The sequence below is a fragment of the Sinohyriopsis cumingii genome, chromosome 14 (assembly GCF_028554795.1).
Source record: "Sinohyriopsis cumingii isolate HCF-2022 chromosome 14, ASM2855479v2, whole genome shotgun sequence".
Lineage (NCBI taxonomy): Eukaryota > Metazoa > Mollusca > Bivalvia > Unionida > Unionidae > Sinohyriopsis > Sinohyriopsis cumingii.
The window spans coordinates 26,997,658-27,023,029 of NC_142974.1; the positions used below are offsets into that span (position 1 = coordinate 26,997,658).

The following is a 25,372-nucleotide window of genomic DNA, read 5'->3' on the forward strand; positions in this document are numbered from 1 at the left end:
AGATGTAACTATAGTTGTTATATTCAGCACATTCTCTAGCTCAAGGTGAAACAATTTATGATTCAAAACCTGAGCTCGCTGTCATGAAGCATTTCAGGTGAGAATACGAATTCCGCTCAAGATTGTGCACGGTAATTATTTGTTGACTATGATATTATTCCTGCACAAGACATATTTTAAAAATAAATGCTGGGTCTTTGAGGTTCAGATACTCTCACTGTGTCATTGTACAAATTTTAACAGTAATTACTGAAGTCGAGAATTTGTACGAAATTAGGACCTCAAATTGAAAAGCTGTGTTTACCATCACAGTTAATTATTTTTTCTCTTTTTCAAATCCAAATGCTTTTATGTAGTATTGTGCTCGTGTGAGAAAGTCACATAAAAGCATGCAGCCCAAATACATAAGAGCGCACTAAATGGAAATGATATCATCTCACTAAACCCCTTTAGCATGCCAGTAATATATTTTTATTTTTTACCTGAGTAACCTGTAAATCCTGCCACAATTTAATGTTACTCGGATTTGTCCGGATAACTTTTTGGCACCAAGGTGTGATCAGCTATCTAAAGCGAAATGTAGTCCGGAGGACACCCGTCATTACGTAAGATTGCACAACCATATTCACCTTACACACTTTAGGTCACACAAGGTTCTGACTGTAATATACTAAACAAGACGCGATGGCATTTAAAGAACATTTTAACATTAAAGTATAAAACAAGGCTTACAAATCAAACATGCTCCTCTTTTCGACCAACCTTTATTTGATTCAAAATAATATGCGCAAAGTTTGCTCTTGGAAAGGTAAATAAAATGAATAAACAAATCTAATTCACCTCGTCAAATTAAGGTTGCGCTAAAATATAGTTCCAATATCACTATTCAATTGATATCATTACAAAATAATATGGCATGATGATTACAAAGCGATATTGTGTGTTCAAATACCTTATCATAAAGAAAACGGTTATTTTCCTCAAGTTTACATACCGAACGTTTCTTAGCATGTACTTATTTTTACCTGTCTGTGTAGTTTAGTAAGGTCAGTATCTTAAAAGGCAAACGTAACTGATGATCTTCAGTACGAGGGAAATAGTTGGATGACCATTTATACGAAAAACATGCTGTACTTAGCCAACAAATCTTAATGCAAACAAACAGGTGCCCAATTTACTCTTCAGACGCATATGCATATTTTGCAAACGTACTCAGGTATGTTGGATATGCAAAATAGACTTTCAATATCTCAAGCAATATTTTATACATTTATATAAGGAACGGTGAAATACTGGTGGTGTGAAGTCCGATTTGCATCTCTGCAGAGAAAAAAAAACAATTGCATATATTACTATAGATGGCAAGATTGTTTTCGGAACTCTTGATACTTTCCGTCCAGGTGGCGGAATGTGAGCGCGATCGTGCTTTATCGTAAACTATATGGAAGCACATCCCCCATAACAGCATCGCAAGAGTATACTTGATCCTAAATATTTACCACAATGAGCCCGACAATCAATTTTAAAAAAGATGATTTTGAGTTGAATTCGTACAATGTTTTTCGGATGCTGATAAATGGCTTGCCACTAAAACGTTATATATGTAAGTATTCCTGTGATTCATTGGTGTAAACTGGATTCAAATGCATTAGATCGCCGTTGAATAGTCACAAAATTCAGTACATTAGTTTCTTATTTATCAATTACTCTGCTTCAAAAATAATCACGTACAGTCTAGGAAGGTGCTGAAAAAGCACGATGCCGCGCCACAAATAACCCCTGTACAAACTGGAGGAACCGACCGAGAGATAGTTCTACTGACGTACAGACGGGTTACAGTGTAACTGTTGAAGCATACAAATAGGTTTAAATCTAATATTTATAACTGTTTTATAAACATCTTACACTTTTAGAATTAAACTTCACTAACTTCAACTTCTGAGGAGAGAGATGTCGGGAAGTATGTTGGTGTTTCGTAAAGGTAAGTTTTGTCATCTTATTTCAATAATTGTTTCGATTTACGCCTAGTAATCTTTATTTTCCCATTAAGCTGTAACTGGACTAATTAGAGCAGTTTAAATCGATTGGTCAGTTTTATATTATAACACACTTTCTTTTCATTTTGTACATACGTCATAAAACTTACCGTTGTATGCATAAGACTGCACATGCAAACTGCTTTATCGCCAGTAGAACGTTGCATTTCACTTCTCTGAAATTCATTATATACGTGTCGAACCCATTATGCCATCATGGCGTCAGGATTTTCACTGCGATGTTGTGCCACAAAGAACTGTATGTTCAACTGTATGTCATCAATGCTAAATTTGTATCGCCGGTAAAATATATCACTGTACAATTTGAGTTAGTCCAAGTATTTAATGACTGTATCTGAGTAGTAAATTATCAACTCTCATTCGAGGAAAATACAATACAACAATGTGCTCTTTGGCACATGTTTCATCAGGAGGGGACATTGCGATCCTTTCCATTGAATTAGCGTTGCGATCTTTAAAGGTTGTACGCCACAACAATCTACTAGAAACTTCACATTTCAACAATTGTTGGTGTTAAAAATGTATATCTCTTTAGCTTAATAAACATGTGTACTAGAATGCTTTATTTGTGTTGATACTATGATGTGCCCTTAGTCAACGCTTACAGCGCGCCCATAGAATCATATGTGTGGGGTATCTCATATCCGTGTAACTTTTTTCTTATTTTTTTAAACTTGTCCTGGATCTCATAAGGCGTTCCAATACAAGCCAAAAAGGGCCGGGTAACCTAGGTTTTTGCAGAACCAATCAGTCGCAATTAAATACGACTGCACCCCAAAATAAAATCATTATTACGTGTTTGTTTTCTCTAAGAGTATTTTAACCAATAACGTAATTCATTCAAGCGAAAGTATTATTAACGCCTAAACGAAATATTAATGTATGATGAATTTAACCTCTTGGCTTTCGAAGCGGATAAGGATACGTTTCAATCGGCAGATTCCGAGAAAGCAAATTGCACTAAATGAGAGTTATGTCATTCAAGCTGAATGCAATACAACCAACAGAGCACAATCACTTCTATTGTATTTTGTTTATGTGTAGACGTATGTGATTAACAAATAAAAGAGAATAGTCTCGATGAATGTGAATTGAAAGCAAATCCACTACGTTCAAATCCTCAAAATCAATAAATTTCCTCCATCTTATTACTATTACACTATTAATCTTTATCGGTGTATTTCACGAACGTGGCAATTAACCGTACGCTTATTTTTTGTTTCAGGTGTGTGACTGAAAAATTAATATGCTGTAAATATAGGCCAAGCCTAAGTTTTTATTTTGTTATTTTATTATTAATCTTAACAGTAAAATGTAATGTCGAAAAGTTTCCTTTATATACCACTTGTATATTCGCAATTGTCTTTTTCTCTTTTATATGTAATTAATGGGATCCATATTATTCATTTACAAATATTGTAAAACTTATATCACTGCTCTTGTAGGTGTATATACTTTTTAACCGCTCTTTTAGATGTACATACGTTTACCACACTACGTAGAAGAAATATGTTTACCCTCTTACAATTACATTCACTGCTAAAAAAATGTTAGTGTCTTCAATGCGAGCCAAGTTGGAATATCATTAACACGAAATACATAATGTAGCTAGCCATGATTTTTTTATATCAATTGGTGACTAATTCCTACAGGAATAATCATCAAAATTGTAAGGAGAAAAATAAATAAATGCAAGGATCTGGAAGACATTTTTGAAAACATTCTTTATAACTTGGCTCAATATTTCACCTAGTTTATACCATAGGGAGAAATAAAATCCGTGATAATAATATGTAAACGGTTTATGTCTATCTTTTTGCGCATGTTTCTCTGCAGATCCGTTACTTCGTTTGAAGAATATACAAAATCCAATTCCCTAACAATCATGAATATGTGCTTGATACGACAATATAATATAATAACATATTCGTATGAATGATTCACAATTTAGTCACAAATAGTTGTGCTAACGAAGCATTGTATGTTACAAAGAGCTAAATACATTTAGATTCTAGCACAAACTGTTCAAGGTATCATTTTTCTTCTTGTTGAATATTGATTTTCTACATAATATCCACTGAGTATATCTAGATTATAATTCTAGCGATGTAATAAATTGTGCAAAGGAATTAATACCAAAAGAACACTATATTCGTCTTCTATTATTCGGTTCTTTTCGGAGGTACTTTAAATAACGGATTGTATGTCTCGGTGTAGAGAACCGTGGGATGTATGAATCAGCCTGTGTGTTTGTCCTGATGTAAAAGATACCCACTTTTGAAGCGTAACTCTCAACACTCTAGATGTCTTTTAACCCAACTTGATACCAATGTTATAGGAGGTATATCTTGCTTGTAACAAAACATAAAGCATATTGTTCGTGGTGTCATGGAGACACTCTTGCATCGTAGCTTGCATAAAATGAAACTTTGGGCAAGTAAATTAAGTAATTATTCTATAAATTTGTTTCACTCTCTTGCCTGTATTGCAAAGGTATCACGTATCCGATGGTGTTGCTCTCGTCACCTTGCACAATAATCCGCCAAAACATCACCCCCACTGTCAGCATGCATTACAGTGAAACGATGATGTACAACTTTCTAGGCCCGTCTGTTTTTCAGATGTCCAGTCTGTCAGTATAATTTGTTTATTAGACAGTCTGTCTAGTCTGTTCATCTACCTCTCTGTCAAGTCTTTATAACTGACAACATCTCCATTTGTCGACAAAGAACTCCGCTTCGAAGTTCTAAGTCTCCGAACTGTTCGAGGTACACTCAGGTTTAGCAGGCATGTAAAAATGGCGCAGAAGCCCCTATTGGTGGTTAAATGTTCATCCTTGCAATTCCAACTACCGCAACATAATGTGTGGCTAACATTCAAGCAATAGTTGTTTTAATAGACAAATGTCAACAGCCGTTATTAAACGCTCTTGCCTGTTACGTGGCGATTACACTACCAAATCCTATGTTTTAATGCGCTTTAGTTGTAATAAAGAAACAAGTCAAATTCCCTGATACACGTTGCCTAATTTTCATTTTCTAAATTGCATACAAATTTTTGATAATACGTACATATACAAACATCCTATGCTACAGTGTAGAAAACTGCTCCAGACTATCGAGATCTCTGCCTTTTCACTGCGCGCGCATGGACATACCCTAGCTTTGCAAAGGAGTACAAGAAAAAAAGGAGCAACATAATCGGTTAATTAATACCTGGATATGTTTGAACTCATCCACTCAAAATTGGAGATTTTCAATATCTCGCCATACGTTTACAAAATATACCGAATCACGGAGAAAATATTTAAAATTAAGGATTTTAATTTTTGCAATCAGGTTTTGTACAAACGGAAGACTTTAAGCAAGAGATGAAAATAGCTTGCTTCAAACATAAATGTTTTCTCTATCCGACAAAACTCTATAACATATAAAAAGCTGCAAAACATAAGAGACCACAAGAATAAATGGTAACGAAGTATATACTTGTGTTACTGAGAGAATCCGTTAAAAGTTAGAAGACAGTAGCCCTACAAACAAAATGAACGTTTAAAATGTGAAATAAGTGGAGAAATCTGGACTTTAGCAAACTAAGTTAAAATACGCCCATGATGGGAGTTTGCTTTATTCACAAGACCAGATGGAACACAAATAGTACATCCAAAGTCAGTTCTGTTGCGAAAGCGAAGCTACATAAAAAACACTTGATGATATATTATAGAATTGAAGTCTGGGCGTCATGATAACAAGTATCACATAACGAATTTTAGGAAAAAGAAATTACCAGTTTCCAAACTTTTTATATCTGCACCTAGCCAGGCCGAACAAAAACAAGTGAAGATGGTCCACATTATTTTGAACAAGATCAAGCGGAAATACATTCATATTGATGCAACAAAGGCGGCATTTAAGTTTACTTAAAATTTCAATCAATGAAGGAATAGCAGCTACTGACACAAATATTCAACCACGTATGCTTTTCTCGTGAAAACATGTTGTTTCAGAACGACAATCAACCGTTTGGAAATGTTACAGATGAAAAAGAAAACATTTGATGGACAAACTTGAATCCGAAATGCAAAATACCAGCTATGCGCATTATGTGCAAAAATATATTTAAGCTAGTATTAATAGAGAAGATAAACATAAAGACTGAAAAATGAAATGAGAAATTGAGAAATGCATGTAAATGTGGAACAAAATAAGTAAACCCTAATGTGGTTAGATGCAATTATCAAGGTTCAAATGCAAAATATTGGTGCGCATTTTTCTACATTCGAAAAAATTAGTTTGTTAAGCGAGAATCTTAGACAAATGCTTTTGTTACTAAATAACCAAACTCACAGCACAACAAACTTACAGGAACTGTAGCTTGTCTCGGAATACCATTTGGTGCATTAAAATGTATGTTCCCATTAACCAAGTAACAAAGTCAGCACAGCAACTGTATTTAACGACCTCAATTTTTTTTTTATTCAATAATTAATCTCTTTTTTAAATATCCTTGGCATCCGTCCGTCTACCGGAGACGATGGCATAGCTCCAAAGTACGCTTTTGCTTATCCTTCTTTTTAGCTCTCTTTTCAGCTTGTTTTATTCTTCTCTTTTCCTCTGCGTTTTGAACTCCCTGCCTGACAGCTAGACGCCAGCTGGAACGGTTGTTTGCACAGCTCTCCCAGTCGTTGACATTGATGTTTGCTGTCTTCATATCCTTCTTGCAAACATCTTTGTAGCGCAGACGTGGTCGTCCAGTTGGTCGTGCACCTTCTGCTAACTCCCCATATAACAGGTCCTTGGGAATGCGACCTGGGTCCATTCTTTTGACATGGCCAAGCCAGCGAAGGCGCCTTTCGCTGAGAATGGAGAACATGCTGTTCATGTTGGCGCGTTCTAGAACCTCTGTGTTGGGTACTTTGTCCTGCCACTGGATGTGCAGAATGCGCCGCAGACATCTCAGGTGGAAGCTGTTGAGTTTCCTCTCGTATCTTGCATAGGTGGTCCATGTTTCGCTGCTGTAGAGAAGTGAGCTGAGTACGCAGGCTTGGCAGACACGCAGTTTGGTCTTCTCTGTGAGGTTGGGGTTGTTCCAGACTCTCTGCTTAAGTCTGGCCATCACTGCTGCTACCTTGGCAATCCTGCCGCCCACCTCAGAATCAATGGAGAGTGAGCTGGAGATGTTAGACCCGAGGTATGTGAAGTTCTCGACATCTTACAAATTGTACCCATCGATGGAGACAGAGGGAGGGGAGTCTGTGTCCTGTGCCATGACGTTCGTTTTCTTCAAACTGATGGTCAGTCCAAATTCCTTACATGCATGGGAGAGGCAGCATACCAGCTGCTGAAGTCCATCTTCCGTGTGTGATGTCAAGGCTGCATCGTCGGCAAAGAGCAATTCACGGATGAGTACCTCTGTGACTTTAGTCTTCGCACGGAGACGGGCGATGTTGAACAGCGTGCCGTCAGCCCTGGTATGGATGTACACTCCCTCGCTGCAGTCCTTGAATGCGTACTGGAGAAGCATGGAGAAGAAGATGGCAAAGAGCGTCGGTGCAAGGACGCAGCCTTGTTTGACTCCGCTAATGACTGTGAATGCTTCAGATGTTGCGCCATTGAAGCACACTGTGCTGTGCATGTTCTCGTGGAAAGACATACTGAGAGCAAGCAGACGTGGGGGGGGGGGCAGCCGATCTTTTGCAGTAGTCTGAAGAGTCCACTCTGACTAACCATGTCAAACGCCTTCGTCAGGTCTATGAAGGCAATGTAGAGGGGCATCTGCTGCTCGCGACACTTCTCCTGCAGCTAACGTAGTGAAAAGATCATATCTACAGTTGACCTGCCGGCTCGAAATCCACACTGGGACTCTGGGTAGACGCGGGAGGCTAGGATCTGCAAGCGCGCCAAGGCAGCACGGGCGAAAGACTTTCCGACGATGCTGAGGAGGGAGATGCCCCGATAGTTCTTGCAGTCGCTACGGTCTCCTTTGTTTTTGTACAAAGTGACGATGTTGGCGTCACGCATCTCCTGTGGGATGTATCCCTGTTCCCAGCAGAGGTAGAGGAGTGTGTGTAGGGGCTGGAGCAGTGCTGGTTTTCCGCTCTTGAGGACTTCAGGCGGAATTCCGTCGCTTCCAGGAGCCTTCCCACAGGCAAGGCAATCGGTGGCTTTTCCGAGCTCTTCCAGGGTGGGCTGTGTGTCTAGCTCCTCCATGACAGGCAGGTCTGGAATGGCGTCCAGGGCAGTTCCAGTGACATTGTTTTGGGTTGCATATAGTTCGAGATAGTGCTCAACCCATCGCTGCAGTTGTTTCCCCTGGTCTGTGATGACTTCACCCGTCTTGGACTTGAGGGGGGAGGTCTTGTAGCTGGGAGGACCTGTCGCCTTTTTGATACCCTCATACATTCCTCTTGTATCCCCGGTATCAGCAGCTGTCTGTATACTGTTGCAAAGGTTCAGCCAGTAGGTGTTGGCACAGCGGCGGGCGGTCTTCTGGGCGTTATTCCTTGCAATCCTGAGGGCTTGTAGTGTTCTGGGGCTAGGTGCAGCCTTGTATGCCAGGAGGGCTTTCCTCTTTGCCTCAGTCACGGGCTCCATCTCCTCCCAGTTTGCCTCATACCAGTCGACATTCTTTCGCTCCCTCTTCCCGTATGCTGTGATGGCTGAATTGTACACAGAGTCACGGATATGAGACCACTTGGAGTCAATGGTGTCATCAGGTGTCACTTTGGTGAGGGCTTCCTTCAGTTTGCTGATGAGCTGCTGTGTTTTCTCTGGGTTGCTTGCACAGCAGGTGTTGATACGTGGGTGGCCCTTCTTCTTGGTGTGGTGCAGCTACTTGGGTAATATTCGCACCTTGCTGGCCACGAGAGAGTGGTCCGTGTCACAATCGGCACTGTGGTAGCTGCGGGTAAGGAGGACACTGGCCAGTTCTACACGCCTGGTGATGATGAGGTCTCGCTGGTGCCAGTGGCGTGAACGTGGGTGTCTCCACGACACCTGGTGGATCTCCATGCATTTGAAGAAAGTGTTGGTCACACATAGGCTGTGGGAGCAGCACATCTCCAGCAGTCGCTGACCATTCTCGTTGATCTTGCCCCTTCCGTAAATGCCGAGACAAGTGGACCAGGCCTCATGGTCAGCTCCCACTCTAACATTGAAGTCTCCTAGTAAGTAGAGGCCTTCATTGTTAGGGATAATGGATATTGCCTGATCCGGAGCCTCATAAAACTTGTCTTTCTCCTCGTAGGTGGAGTAGAGGGTTGGGGCGTACACGCTGAAGATGTTGACCGGGCCTAAGGATGTTGACAGCCGAAGGGCAAGGATTCTCTCAGTACCTGATGATGGAGGTTCAATGAAGGCAAGTAGCGTGTTCTTGATGGCAAAGCCTACACCATGCTGCCTAGGTTCATCCAAGGGCTTCCCCTGCCAAAAGAATGTGTAATTGGCTTCCCTGATGGTGCCGCTGTCAGTCAGTCGGGTCTCCTGGAGGCAGGCAATGTCGATGTTCAGTCGGGAGAGTTCTCTGCCAATGACGGCAGTCTTCCGTGCATCGTCGATCTGCTGTAGGTCAGTGGTCAATCCAGGACACATGGTCCTGATGTTCCAGGTTGCAAAACGAAGAGTTGGAGTCTTTTTAGTTCTTCTTTTAGTCTTTCCTGGTGCAGAGTTTTGTGGCCCACTTGTCGAGATGGTTCTCTAAGCTCCACGCACCCAGTGAAGCAGGCAGGCCATGGCGGGCAGCACCTTACTGACTGGGGGCTGCCCAGCTTGAGGCGGGCGGTAGCTGTCCAGTGAGACCTGATGATCTCTCCTACCGTCAGAAGTAACCCCTGGCGCCAAGCTCTACGCCAATCGAGCTTTGACTTAGAACCGGTAAACTGCTACTTCTCGTGTTGTGCCGACGCCGTACGACGACGCTGGAGTGTCCTCTCCAGTGGAGCTATGAAGCCTGGGCAGGGTGGTATGGAGAATCAGCTGTTGTCCATGCAGCAGATCCCCCTGGACCACGCAGCTGGTATGCCCAAGGGAACGACGGATGCCGATACAGCTTGGCACCAACGGCGTCGCAGGAGTTGCCGGATTGACATTGAAGTCAATGTCGCACCGCCTTAGGGACTCCATCTCCGGATTTTCTGTCGGGGTTTACTCCCTTAGCCTTTCCCATGAGTGGGTATAGCCACAAGGCAGCAGAGGTTTGGAATCGGAGTTTTCCTTCTCCTAGATGAGCTACCATCCAAGGTTTACGAGTCCCGTCTACCCGAAGCAACTGGTTTTAAGGCACCAGTGGGCCGCCTTCATCCCTTCTCCTGTTAGTAGAAAAGATTGTCTGCCGGGCTACAAATCTAAGCCACTCGCGAAGGCCAGGAGCTGGATTTTAGTTGACAGAGGCAGTAAGAGGCGCAGGCCGTATGGGGCATTTTAGAGGATTGGGGCGCTTGTCTCCCACTCCCACCCCGGGCAATGTCAACCTTAGACCACTTTTTTAAATAAAAGCATTTAAAACAATCATACTTTAAAACAGACAACAATTTACAATGTTTATTCAATATTGCCTATCCCATTATATTTAGGACATTACGTACGGCCTGAACTCATGATTTGCCCGGATATACAAAAGTCTATTTTCTTCTCACCAAATAATTCACTGATACTTGTATTTGTTTCTTAATCTTCTTTTTAATTTGTTTGTATCAATCAAAATGTATTCCAGTAATTGTTGTCTAGTGGGTCCAAGCGGATGTTAGGTTGTGTTTCCGACATTATTCCAGGTATAACTAAAATATCTTAAAATACATTTGCTTTTCTATAACGATGAACAATTTGAACATTTCCTAAATCCATACTATTTTAGCCATGTTACAAATGAAGATGTTTTGCCATTTATCTTTATTGCCTTAGGTGCCAAATGTGTTATTGCACCTGCTTTCGTGATCTTCAAATTCCCTACACCACGGGACTTTATCTGGATGTATTGTGTATATCTTCGTTACTCTCTCTCTCTCTCTCTCTCTCTCTCTCTCTCTCTCTCTCTCTCTCTCTCTCTCTCTCTCTGACATCAAACTCTACCCTTATTGCATCTATCAGTATGCTTGTGTTACACGAGCTGCCATTTATGGATGCTCCACATCGAGGGTGAATTCTGAAGCAGACGTAAAGCTGTTGATGGTTTCTATAGAACACTAGTAGAAATTGTTGCAAAAGCTATCAAGATAAATTATTGAGACAACGAATTTATTTCTCAGATACTAATATATGAGATGACAGAATTGAACGATATCGCTCATCTGATAATCAATTGATCAATAATCATGAAATTGGTTATGAAGAGTTTAGTTTTCTCATCGAAGGGTACAGAAACTGAACAATTCTAAAGTAGATGATAAAATCGGAAACATAAAGCAAATGATTTAGAAGAATGAAAATTTAATGAAATGATACATATTAAAGAAACTCATAGAAATGAAAAACATACGTTAAAAAGAACAGATGTCACTCGTGGATGTGCTACTTTTTCCGACAAAAATTATTGGCACAGAGTTTGGAGACCAAAATATCATGTTACGTTCTATCTCAAGTAGATATACACTGCCTTGGGCTCACTCTACAATCCTACAGCAGCAGGGAAGTTGTACAGACCAGGTGGCTCAGATAAATTTAACCCTCCCACCAAACATTTATCCGTAGAAGCCTCAGAAAGCAGAAATAACGCCTCCTACGCAAAATAATCCGCAAAATTTCCCCCCAAATTGCATTTTCGGGCATAAAAAAAAGGCGGCTTTTTTGGGGGGGGGGTATTGTAAAATTTGTTTGTTATTGCAGGATTGGGTTGCACTTTTATGAGTAAATTTGATCGAGACCAACTCGATATCTACTACGTGGATCATGAAGATTAATCGTGACAAAACCGTGTGGTGTTGCCTGAGCGTTACTGAAAAAATTTTTGAATTTATTTATGTCCATGTCGCCGTTGCACCAAGTTTGATGAATATTCCTCAGCGTGTGAGTATCAACGCCATTAAATACCGATAAAATATTACAATTATCTCTAATCACCTTTGGAATTTGCGTATATCGCTGCGTCACGTAAATCACATCGGTGTTCTTGTGTCGGCCACGCGAGAATATCCTAGCTGGGTTAGTTTGTTTATCCAGCATCACATCATCGAAAACAACAAGATTATTAGTATCGCCGTCTAAACTTTCCACTGATGGAGTTTCATTGATATCCGTTATAAATTCTATCGTGCCATCCTCAGTATTATCGCTAAATTCCTTCAGTACTTGATAACATCGCTGATCATCAACGGATGGCGCAACTAAATACAATTTATCCCATTTTAGCCATCTCATTATCAAATTTAGCAATAACTGCGTTTTTCCAGATCCCGACGGTCCAATAATTATCATTCTAATCGAATTTGGTAATGCCTCGGTGTGCTTTACTTGCTCGCGTTTTTTCGTGGCTGAAAAATCAATTACATTCATGTTATTAGAATATTATGGATTCATATTGTGTTAAGTGTCGCACTCGAACTGCTACGCTAAATCCAATCGAAGTCGTTACGCGCAACAACAGAAATGCAATCAAGGGAGAATGTGCGGTTTGTGGGACAATTAAGTTTAGATTTGTAAAAAAAAAGATAGAAGAACCGGAGGAGACATTGCCGCCTCCATGAAAAATCTGCCAGGATTGCCTTGGGCAAAATATCCCGGAGAGAAACATTTGCCAGGATACAATTACTGCGGACCTGGCACAAGACTAGATATAAGACTTAATAATAATAATCAACCAAATCCTGGTGAAGAACCAGTAAATGCTATTGATAACGCATGCTATTATCACGATCTCGCATATCGCAGTGGAGATTTAGAACAACGACATCTCGCTGATGTGAAGCTAATTCACGCAATAGACGCCATTCCTAATAAAAAATTCAAAGAAAAATTGGCAACTTGGTTGATAAAAGGAGCAATGAAAGGTAAATTAGTCTTAGGTGCTGGTAATTTATAATGGAACAAATATATTATTCTCCGCGAGGATTCTGGAAAGGAAAATCAGCAATTGCCAAACTTGCTAAAGCGGCAAAAGTAAAACAATCCACCGCTGCATCATGGTTATCAAAACAAGCTATTTGGCAAATTTATCTTCCTCCGCCTAAGAAAATACCATATGCGAGTTTCTCTGTCAGTGTACCTAACGAAGTTCATCAAGCCGATTTAATGTTTCTTCCTTACGATACCGTTGACGGAGTTATATACAAATATGTTCTGACGGTTGTTGATATTGCAAGTAGGTACAAGGAAGCAGAACCATTATCGAATAAAACAGCAACGGAAATAGCAAAAGCATTTGAGAAAATTTATTCACGATCTCCATTAACATGGCCGAAGCTTCTCCAGGTTGATCCAGGACGAGAATTTCTTGGCGCAGTTACTGCGTTAATGAAAAAGAATAATGTTAAAATCCGTCGCGGTATTGTAGGTGTTCATCGCAATCAGGCCATCGTTGAAAGATTCAACAAAACACTAGCGGAAAGATTATTCGGATATCAATACGCGAGAGAATTTATCCAAGATAAACGATCTCACGATTGGGTAACAAGATTACCTCACGTGATTAACGCACTAAATAACGAAGTAACACGAACAATATCAATGAAACCCGCAATTGCAATTACAAAAACAAATATACCACTAAAGCGAGGTTCTACTATTTCGCCCGTGCTAGGTAGTGTCACGGTTAGATATTTATATAAAGAAGGAGAAGCCGAGGGTGGCAGAAAAAGAGCAACCGATCCAAACTGGAGCGTTACAACGCATAAAATATCGGCCGTAACAAGATCATCGGGAAGACCAGCAATTTATTTTCTAGATTCACTAGCACCACAACGAGGATTTACCAAAGAGGAACTACAAGTAATTCCAAAGGATACTCAATTACCGCCATCTTCGTTAATGTGAAATCTAATTCTACCTAACTGAGATAATTTTCTTACTCGAGAAACAGCTAGATAAACTAAATTTGACCAGGAAATTCTATCATCGACAATCCAAACTTGGCCATCTACTGTTAATCCTTGTGATGAATGTATCGTTGCTGCATATCCAAGTTTCCATGGAGATCTTTCAGCATTTATCGCATCATTGACAAGATTAATATCAACGAAAATAATATCATTCAAAACTAATATTTTTTCTTCTCCGCATGGCAAAGTAACATTAATATTTTGTTTTCTGGTATCAGCAGGCCTATAGCACAACGGAACCTGCAACGTTGGAAATTTCTCGCAGTGAAGCTTAAATAGTATTTCCTGAATAGCATCGCGAATAATTTTCCTACTAGCAACAATCAAATGATCTGGACGCCACAAAGTTAGAAAATTATCCATCGAAGTCTCGTCAATTATTTTTCTCATCACATCACATTGAAATTTATTAGGTTGCAACCGAATCATTTTTTTAAACTCAGTCAATAAATTATCATTAGATCTATAATCAGCATCAATCTCTTCATAATAATCTACAAAGTTTCTAAGCCACTTGTGAGGGGATTCACCATCAATAGGATCAGGTTGTCCATGATCGCCGCACATTATTACCGCGGTATTTTTTTCTTCTAGCCAACTCAGGAATGATTTTAGTATAACTAAATTTACTGTGCAAATTTCATCAAATATTATAATCTTGTTGATATATTTGTTTCCCATTCGAGCCGGATCCCATAATCCACCACTATATTTGAAATAACTGTGATACGTGCAAGAACTAACACCACGCTGCTTTATTTCTCGCGCTAGTCTGTGAGTTGGAGTTAACACTATCATATCAGAATTTGAAAATAAGTTTATTGCTCTTGTTGTTTTACCACTACCGCCAGGACCATTTAGGTAAACGAATTTATTTCGTGAAATCGGATCAAATGCGGATGCTGCTGTTGATACTTCATCGCATTGGTCTTTATGAAACTTATCGCAATCTTCTACATCAGCGTCTTCGCAATAATCTAGAATATCTTCGTTTTTTATTCTCCAAGTTCCCCAATCTCCATTGGCAATTAAATTTTCCAATCTACACTGATATTTCTTATCGATATAAAACGAATCCGTTGCAACTCTTACCGCGATATCAGAAAATTTATTTATCATTGACAGCAAATTGATACTCACATAAGCGAGCATCGATGATCTTAAATGAGTATACTGCGCCGATTCTCCATCGAGATAAGTTATCACTGTTCCTAATTTTTCTCCATCAATAATAATATTTTCTCTGTTGCAGAATATTCCACGCGATACTGTATCGGCAATAATAAAATCCATCTCAGCATCATTGATGAATAATCTAGCGTGTCGGTGTTTATGATCAACTGATCCTCCTTGAGTGAATTTACCAATGATTTTTCTTCCAATATCTTTCGCGTTCTCGCAGTCCGTGGGTAACCACACTTCAGTTTGTTTCCTGTAGGATATAATCGCTTCACTTACCGTCAGCGATATCAACATCGACGAATCCAACATATATCTCAACAATACCGTAGGGACCCATCTTCGCTGAGATAAATGCCGACCAAACCAAATATAGCAGATTTTATGCAAATTCTCAGCAAGTTCGAACGAAGTAACATGAGCGAATCCGGTCATGACAAAATCGGGTAACGGTCCGTTAATTGCCACTCTCGTCATCTCGTTGGTGGGATGACCGAATTTAGCAAAGTAATCCGCACAATCGCCATATCCGAGGAAACTTCCAGGATAACACGCGCTCATGTCAACAGAAATCATATCTTCGAAATAATACTTGGTATTCCATAATCCTCCATGGCCGTATTCGATACAGCTAAGTTGAATATCATTAAGAAACTCATTCCTTGTAGGTTTCCACGAATTTCTTTCTCTCGCGGCGTGAGCGGCAACAGACGGAACAGTAAAGCAGTTTGTCAGCAACTGATCTGGATTTGACGAATATTTCTCCGCGATATTTTTCATCGCTTCATGCAGTATTTCATCACGGTAAATATCTCCGCGTGGCAAGATAAATTGATCGTATCTTTCTTCGCTAGAAAATAACCAAACCGATATTGGATCAGACTTGGCTAATAATTTGATATATCGGAACATTGCATCAGAATTGTCTTTTGCGCCATCCGTGGAAAATTCCACGGGATAGAATTTAACAACACGATCTCGTGGAAATATCATCACTGACTGGGTCCACGCATGTGAATTATGATCAACAATTTCGATTGGAGTTCCTCGAGATTTATATGGTGATAAATATAATATTTCACCCGATAGCGTTTTTACCGTAATAGGAAATTTAAGTTTCTTGCTCAGCGCAGCAACATCATCAATCGATGCGCCATCAGTAACTGTCTTTGCCCATGAATTAATTTTATCCAATCTCAATTGGGTCAGACCAGATCCGCGACGAGCATTTTTCATATGCTCGATGACGCGCTCGGCAACGCAATTTATCATCGGTGATTCTTTCATCGCGGGTAAATTTTTCGCATCAGGATTATTATTCAACCGATAAATTCCATACACTACAGCACTGGAAGGATAAGCTCTAGCGTAATAAGGACCATCAATTCCCAATAACAATCCTGGTTTCGAATTCTTATCAAGAACGACGTTTTTTTTTCCACCGCGCACTGGATCTCGTTTATCGCGAATAATCCAAGTATCATCGGGCATTTGTGCAATAAATTTTATTCCAAATATAAATCGCTCTTCTTTGTGTTCAGATTTTATATGCTCGATTATCTTCTTTGCTCGCTCCAAATTCATTGTAGCATCAACAAAGTTAGTTTTCCACGTCGACCAGGTATGAATCGCTCCATCATCGAAAAATTCTTTCTTTGCACGATCTACCTCAGGTATGATATATTCTGCCTCATCAAGATCAAATAAATCCATTATTATATTTTAGACAAATGTTTAAATTATAATGAATCAATGCGCTTGGATAATAGTTGGATCAACAAAATCATGCGATAAATCCTGCAGAGGTGAATACTGTGGCGCTCATATATACGAAGTTCGACGAGGTAACAAAGGACCACAACGATGTTTGATTTGCCAAGTTGGCATTCGAGGAAAGACAAGATTGTGTTTTTCTTGTGGAGGAAAGAAATATCGTGAGCTGCGGAGATATTATGAAAAGAAATCTTCCTCAGTAATTTCTTGTGAAGAAGATTATATTAATCGTTTCAAAGCAAATTATGATTTAGAAGTATAAAATATCATATATGGAAATGAAATCAACGATTCCTATGAACGAGTATAGATCTCATCCAACCATCGAGGGTTACGAAGCATCTAAGGATGGAAGTGTCAGACACATCAAGACAAAGAATCTTGTTGGTCATATTAATATGAATGGTTATATCAAAATTTCAATCGCCAAAAATAATAGACGAAGAAGAACAGATTACTTCGCTCATAGATTTGTGTTTGAGTGTTTCAATGGACTCATCAAGGATAATTTGGTTATAGATCACATTGACGGAAATAAACTCAACAATAAACTTTCCAATCTTCGAGTTGTGACTCAAAGTGAAAATTCAAAATTTGGTAACACTGGAAAGCATCCGAAAGATGCCAAGTCAGTTAAGTCGGTAAATCAAGAAACAAACGAAGAAATTATATTTGTGTCGATATATGCTGCTGCGAAATTTTATGAAATTACTCCAGTATCGATATGGCGAGTAGCGGAGGGAATAAACCACAGAACATTTTCCTACAATCTCGGTGAGTGGATTAAATTTTCCTACATCCCAATAATATTTGATTCGGAAAATGACGAAGAATAATTGAATACTACAAAATTAGTATAATGGACGAAGAAACAATAAACGATATCATTGGAGAGATTAATAATTTGAAAAAAAAGATAGATCTTCCATCGGATCTAGATACAAATAAAATTCGATCAGAATTCGAAACAATTGTTCAAGGAAAACTTGAATACAAATATACGCTGCCGTCCGAATATAAATTAGTAAAAAAGATCCAGATTGCGATATATCAATCACTTGCGACAGTCAGCGATGATCGCATCGAGGATTTTGTTAAATTGTCGATGTTGGTAGAAAATGCTAGATCGACTTTATCCGACGCATACGAATCAAGAAAAATTACAAGTTCACGCGTTAGACAATTGAAAAAACTTGTTGATGAGAATAAAGCAAGAGAATCCTTGATTCCTAAGACGGCATAAATTTACAAAATAAAAAAAAAGATTAATTTTGAAAAATTCTTCTGGGTTTTATTTATTTTTTTCGTTTGTTTTTCCCTGGGATACAGATTTAAAAGTCAAAGACTTTCGATTACGATCTCACCAACAAACTAATACTCAGCGTTTCTCCGCGAATATCAAGTAAATTTCCATCTTGATTTGTTAGTTTGAAATTTATTCTTGATAATAATCGATTATGACAGCGTAGGTAAAACGGATTAACCGGCTCCTTTATTATCAAATAACCCGGAGAGACTGTGGGAGAAAATGTATATAGTACAAAACCCTGTTCCACTTTTGATATTGTAGAATCAACATTATAACTTCCTTCTACAACATCAGCGTGAAGATAAACAGCAATCACTTCGGTTATATTAACAATGTCAGGAGAAATGTGCCTTCCTTTTCCAAATCCATCATTATCATGAGTTAGGATTGTTTTTATCTGTGATTTCTTCTTAACCCACGCGTCGTGTAATTTAGGAAATAACCTATCAGCCGTATCAGTGACAAATTTTCTCATCTCATCAACGTTATAGCCGGGAAACTTATAATTTGGCAAAGTCTTTTCGGTTAGGTTATGTCGTTTCTTGAAAGCGTCAATAATATAACCAAATTTACCACCCATACCAATGACAGCACTATCTTCTATATGATCTATCGCTTGGTTGTTAATAAATTCCATATCGGCGGCTATTTTATTTATCCGTTCCGTTGTTATTATAATTTCGTTACACGAAGTTTGTACATTAAATACGCACTCTTGGAAATAATGTTCCAGCAGATTCTTTTGTTCTTCGTATTTGTCTATAATTCTAACGAATAATATTATAATGCCATCCTCGAACAAATCCAACTCAGAAACTGACCCTAATAAAAAATCAGCATTATCTTTTATTTTTTTATATTGACCAATAAAATCCGGATCGATTCCGTGGTAGTCTTTTTTATCGCTGATAAAGTCGGTCTTCGCCGGTTCTGGTGTTATTATTCCACCGGGCGGAATATTAGGCCAACCAAACACTGACCTGATCGATGAACGGTAAATATCTACCATATACGGCGATTTTACTTCAATGATTGATGATAACGTTGGTTCGTGTGCTGATATCTTTATTCCTGGATGAGCATCGCCAGTAATATTCGATATTCTAGTGTTGAATTCTTTATCAATTTGCTCAATCTCATAGCTGCCGGTTGGTATATTAACGACAAACCAACTAGGAGTTCCATCGGCGTGTTTCTTATCAGCAACAACAAGTGAATTGTTTGATAATAATTTACCGAATGATTTTGATCTGATATTAGGCCAGCTATTATAAACTCGTAACTGTATCAACGCCATTTCCTTGACGCTAATTGGAGTTGGAAAACTAATACTAAATTCGGGTTTCGTTGAGCTTAGTGATATTAACGTTGTTGTCGGCGGTGTTGTGTTTGTCACTATCTGGACTAACTCGGACATTATTATTATTCATTTGTTCAATCTCCGAGTAAATACCGATCATCGAATAAAATTCTATATCGGATATAACTCCATCGTTGAGACTTTCGGAAATCAGCGACGATAACTTCGAATATGCGTCGTTAATTTTAGTTAGTTTGTTTTTGTACGATAATAATTTCTCACTTGTGCACGAAGATATTTTTCTTGCAATGATATTGAGAACGCCAGCTATCGTTGTTGTTGATGAAATTATTATCGTTGCTACGATCGGCGCGATTGTTGTTACTACGGATAAAACAATACCCGCACCGGCGATTATAGCTGATGCGGTATAAACAACAACATCAATAGTAACTAATCTGCGCTGGTATTTCTTTATTTTTATTTGATACTCGTCTATTTGTTTTTTTAGCGAATCTTGCCATGATCGCGCAAGATTATATCGATAATCCGATGCGGTCATTATTAGTTATTTATCTAGCCAATTGAGCTGGGTTAATCATTTTATATTCTTCTCATCAAAACCCGCTCCAGTTAATTTATCAGGAGATAAATACTCGAAAATTATGAAATAACGAATTGGTTCCGTGATGGTTCTATCTGGTGGTGTTAGTTTGAAAGTTTTAGCGATATTTTTTTTCATGGAAATAATTAAAAATCCAAAAATATTCATTACTTTATAATCATCGGTTGTTATGATAAATGTTATTGACTCAGTAATGGTATATATTCGATATATACCACTAATTTGCGGAGTGAATGTAAATTCATCATTAAGAGGATACCAATAACGGTAATCTGCGTGAACCACAAACGACACACGACAGGGTAAATTATTTGTTACCACTTCATTAGGTATCGTGATACGCGCCAGTTCAGGAATATTCAACTTTAATAGTTCAGGAATATTCAACGATGATAGTTTTGTGTTGATACCTAGAATTTCTTTGTCGTATAATGTCGTATCAACTTTTTTACTTATTGCTGTATTTACCTTAGCAATTTCTTCGTTGATAGATTTTACTCTCTCGTCAAGATCGTCGTGTGATGTTTTATCGACCTTTCCATTAATGATTTGACGTATCACGGAAATTTCTTCATTAATTTTGATAATATCCTCGTTGATTTTTTTTGTTTTCTCGTCAAGAAAATTATGTGATGTTTTATCAACTTTTTTTTCCATTACGGTATTTATCTTGGTAACATCTGCGAGAATACCAGTAACATCATCGCCGATTTTCTTCGTTCTTTTTAGGAGATTATCATGTGATGATTTATCAACTTTTTGATTTGCTAATACACGAACCGTTTCAACTTCCTTATTGATTTTAGTAATATCTTCGTCGATTTTCTTTGTTTTCTCGTCATGTGATGTTTTATCAACTTTTTGATTTGCTAATACACGAACCGTTTCAACTTCCTTATTGATTTTGGCGATATCTTCACCGATTTTCTTTGTTTTCTCGTCGTGTGATGATTTATCAACTTTTTGATCACGAACCGCGTTAATATCATCGTTGATGGATTTTGTTTTCTCGTCGTGTGATGATTTATCAACTTTCTGAACCATTGCGGTATTTATATTTGTAACATCGGCAAGAATGTTAGTAACGTCCCTGGTTGTTCTTGTTAGTTTTTCACCAAGATCGTCGTGTGCTGATTTATCGACTTTCTGTTGTGTTAATCCACGAACTGCTTCAATGTCCTTACTAACCTTAATAATATCATCACTGATTTTCTTTGTTTTTTCGTCGTGTGATGTTTTATCAACTTTTTGATTTACTAATCCACGAACTGCGTTAATATCATCGTTGATGGATTTTGTTTTCTCGTCGTGTGATGTTTTATCAACTTTCTGTTGTGTTAATCCACGAACTGCTTCAATGTCTTTGCTAATCTTAGTAATATCCTCGCTGATTTTCTTTGTTTTTTCATCGTGTGATGTTTTATCAACTTTTTGATTTGCTAATACACGAACCGTTTCAACGTCTTTGCTAATCTTAGTAATATCCTCGCTGATTTTCTTTGTTTTCTCGTCGTGTGATGTTTTATCAACTTTCTGCTGTGTTAATCCACGAACTGCGTTAATATTATCATCAATTTCATTTATTTTTCCGTTGTATAATAATTTATCGACTTTTTCATTTATTGAGGCATTTATCTTGGTAACGTCGGCAAGAACACCATTAATATCATTGGTAATTCTTGTTAGTTTTTTGTTAAGATCGTCGTGTGATGTTTTATCGACTTTTTGATGCGTTAATCCGTGAATTGTTTCAACGTCCTTGCTAATCTTAGTAATATCATCACCGATCTTCTTTGTTTTTTCATCGTGTGATGTTTTATCAACTTTTTGATTTGCTAATACACGAACCGTTTCAACTTCCTTACTGATTTTAGTAATATCATCACCGATCTTCTTTGTTTTTTCATCGTGTGATGTTTTATCGACTTTTTGATTTGCTAATCCACGAACTACGTTAATATCTGCGAGAATGCCAGTAACATCTCTAGTGGTTCTTGTTAATTTTTCACCAAGATCGTCATGTGATTTTTTATCAATTTTTTCATTTGCGATTTGGCGTACTGCGTTAATGTCTTCATCAATCTTCTTTGTTTTCTCGTCAATTTTTTGCTGCATTAATTCACGAACCGCGATAATATCTTTGCTGATTTGAGCGATATCATCATTTATTTTCTTCATTTTCTCGTCGTGTGATGTTTTATCAATTTTTTGATTTGCTAATCCACGAACTGTTTCAACATCGCTGTTGATTTTGGCGATATCATCGTTGATGGATTTTGTTTTCTTGATAAGATCGTCGTCACCTTGACGCGATAATTCACGAACCGCTTCAACGTCACTGTTGATTTTGGCGATATCATCGTTGATGGATTTTGTTTTATTGATAAGATCGTCATATAGTATTTTATCGCTTTTTTGTTCCGTTATGTTTTTTATTTCAGTAACATCGGTGATAATATTAGCAATATCTTCGTTGATTTTATTTACCCTGTCGATGAGATTATCATGTGATTTCTGATCAACTTTTTTCTTTGTTAGTTGATCTGCGACGAATGAGGTATCGGTAGTTTTCTTTATATTCTCGTCGACTTTCTTGCTAAGTTGTTTTAAGTTTTCATCAAGTTTTTTAAGATCGTTAGTTAGTTTGGTTAGTTGTTTTGTAAGTTTTTCTTGATCTTCGTCGTAGATTTTTTTATCCAACTTTAACAACAACGTTGATATTATATCTTTATCGTGAACTTCTTTATCCAACTTTAACATTAATGCTGCTGAAAAATCTTTATCGAATTTTTCTACATCAGCGATATTTGCCTTCGATGATAATTTCATGATAATACTATTTATGTCAATGATGTATTTTGTCACCGAATTCGATAATTGAGTAAATTGATTAATATGTTCATTATATTCGTCTCGTTTGATTATATCAACTATTTTGATATTGCTAGTTTGTAACCGCCCTTCGGTATTTTGAAAAACAGCAACTTCGCCAGGATCTATCTCTGACAGCGACAGAAGATTGTTAATATCACTCTTGGTTGCAAACTTTGATTTGTCAGTGTCTTCTTCGTCCGTTTTCTTTCTGAAGAAGGATCTACCGTAAATGTCAACCATGATATTTATCTACGGTATATTCAAATAAAATTTTGTGATAAGGGCGGGATGATTTTGAAATTGCATCAAGAACGTTAATTGATTCTGGACCGCATATTGGTGGATCGGTTGATGTTTGCGTTGGAAGTGTTGAATACCAAACTGGAAGTTTCAGCGAGGAAATATATTTGAAAAATTCGTTTGGTGGTGCTAGTCCATATGAGTCAAAGTAAATGATTTCGCGAGGATTAATCGCGTACGCAACCCAGTGAGTGCCAGAACCGGAATTTTTATCGAGATTTATTATTCCTGTCTCGGTAGAGTTTGGTTTGTCCGGTAATTGATCTCGCATGAATACTCCTCTGAAAAATCTTATTTTCTTTTTTTTTGCTTCATTGATTAAATCTAAATTCGATGATGGCGCGATGATCTTAGGCCGGATCCGTACATTGGAGGTCGTCCTAGTCTCAGGCCGGATCCGCGATGGTATTTTTTTTTACCGTATCTTCCTCCGGTAACTTTATCCAATAATTTTTTAACTCCGAATCCAGCCGTTGCTGATAACGCGCCCGTTATCAACGGAGCTAATAAAGGCAATAGGAAAGGAAGGAAGCCACCTACCTTGATCATGTCTTTCACTGCGCCAATGGAGAGAGTTACATGAACACCAGAATTCGCTGATCTGGCTTTGGTAAATCGTCCGTGTTGACCTCGTGTCAGTGATAGTTTGTTAGGTCCACCGTGAATCTGATTATTTTTCAAGATTAATTTTAAACCTCTTCGCGCCTTTGTTGCTGCTTGAAGTTTTTTTATCTGACCCGGGGTCAGTGTTACGCTAACGTGTTCGTATGGCATATTAATAATCACTTTATCTAAATTTAGAATTTATCACATATTTTCTACGGGCGCGTCGATGACTCTCATTCTACCACTGATGCCTTCTAGGATCATTGTTCTATCACTAAGGATTATTGCAATTACCTTGTAGTTAAGCCCTCCCGTGTTAATTCTGGTTTTGAAATGAATATCGACAACAGATTGTTTTACCAAATCGAGATGTTCCAATGAAAAGTAATAGATGGGATAAAGTTTATTAAAATCTAGTTGTGATATTTGCAAACCAGTATCAATATTTTGATCGCGACCCATGAAACTTAACAATCGATGATACGCACGGGCCGTAGAATAATTTTCAAAATCAATGGATATTTCCTCTGATGGCTCCTGTTGACCGTTTATTCTTAGTGAAACGTTTGTTGCTCCAATATTATCAAATATCATATGACTATATAGTTGATGATATCTTTGAGTACGTAGAAATGCAATAAAGATATGCCTCGGTGCAGATGTTCCTTGCTGTGATGCAATACGCCAAGTGTAATCGCCGTTAATATTGGTAGTTGTGGAATCTGTTGTTGTTGTCAGCCATGACATCACAGATTTACCACCTTGGTTCATGAATGATAATAATTTTTCTTCCTCGATTATTGATGGAGTTATCGCTGGCATCCACAAGGTAAATTTTAGTAATCTTACTATGCCGTTATTATTCGCGGCATCATTGGGACCTATCACGCCGGTAGCGTAATCGACGGCACCTTCTCGCCAAATAGCATCGTTGCTATTTTCTTTTCTAATAAACGTAACTGTGTGTTTTGCTCCATAAATAATTTTTCTAAAATGCCTACAAAATCCAAATATATGAGATAACGGGATAGCACAAGCAAATCTTCTGTTACCCCCTGCTAGCATAAGCTTTCGCGTGGCAAATCCGAGATTGTAATCAACGCGAGAGTTAATAATCATATCTTCGATAGCAGCGGCTGCAGGATTAGGAGCGGCGCGATCGTTAGGTTGTCTGATGTTAAACGGCCTACTCTCTGGACGATCAAAATTATCTTTGGCAAACATCATACTAGGGCCAGCTGATCTAGTAAAATCATCCGAATATCTTGCTAGACCTATTATCGTCGTTGCTAAGTCAACATCATTAGTAATTGACTCAATCTCTCTT

The 25,372-nt window shown here is 38.3% G+C and overlaps 1 protein-coding gene across 1 annotated transcript in view; it reads left to right on the forward strand.

Annotated features, from left to right (window-relative positions):
- Positions 1-3,849, forward strand: part of LOC149783473 (MAM and LDL-receptor class A domain-containing protein 2-like) — a 173,174-nt gene extending 169,325 nt beyond the window's left edge. Inside the window, exons 78-79 of the mRNA XM_089931714.1 lie at positions 1,914-1,981; positions 3,283-3,849. Coding sequence (XP_089787840.1) covers positions 1,914-1,942 — 29 coding nt within the window. The 3' untranslated portion in view covers positions 1,943-1,981; positions 3,283-3,849. The remainder of the gene's footprint in view (positions 1-1,913; positions 1,982-3,282) is intronic.
- Positions 3,850-25,372: the final 21,523 nt, after the last annotated feature.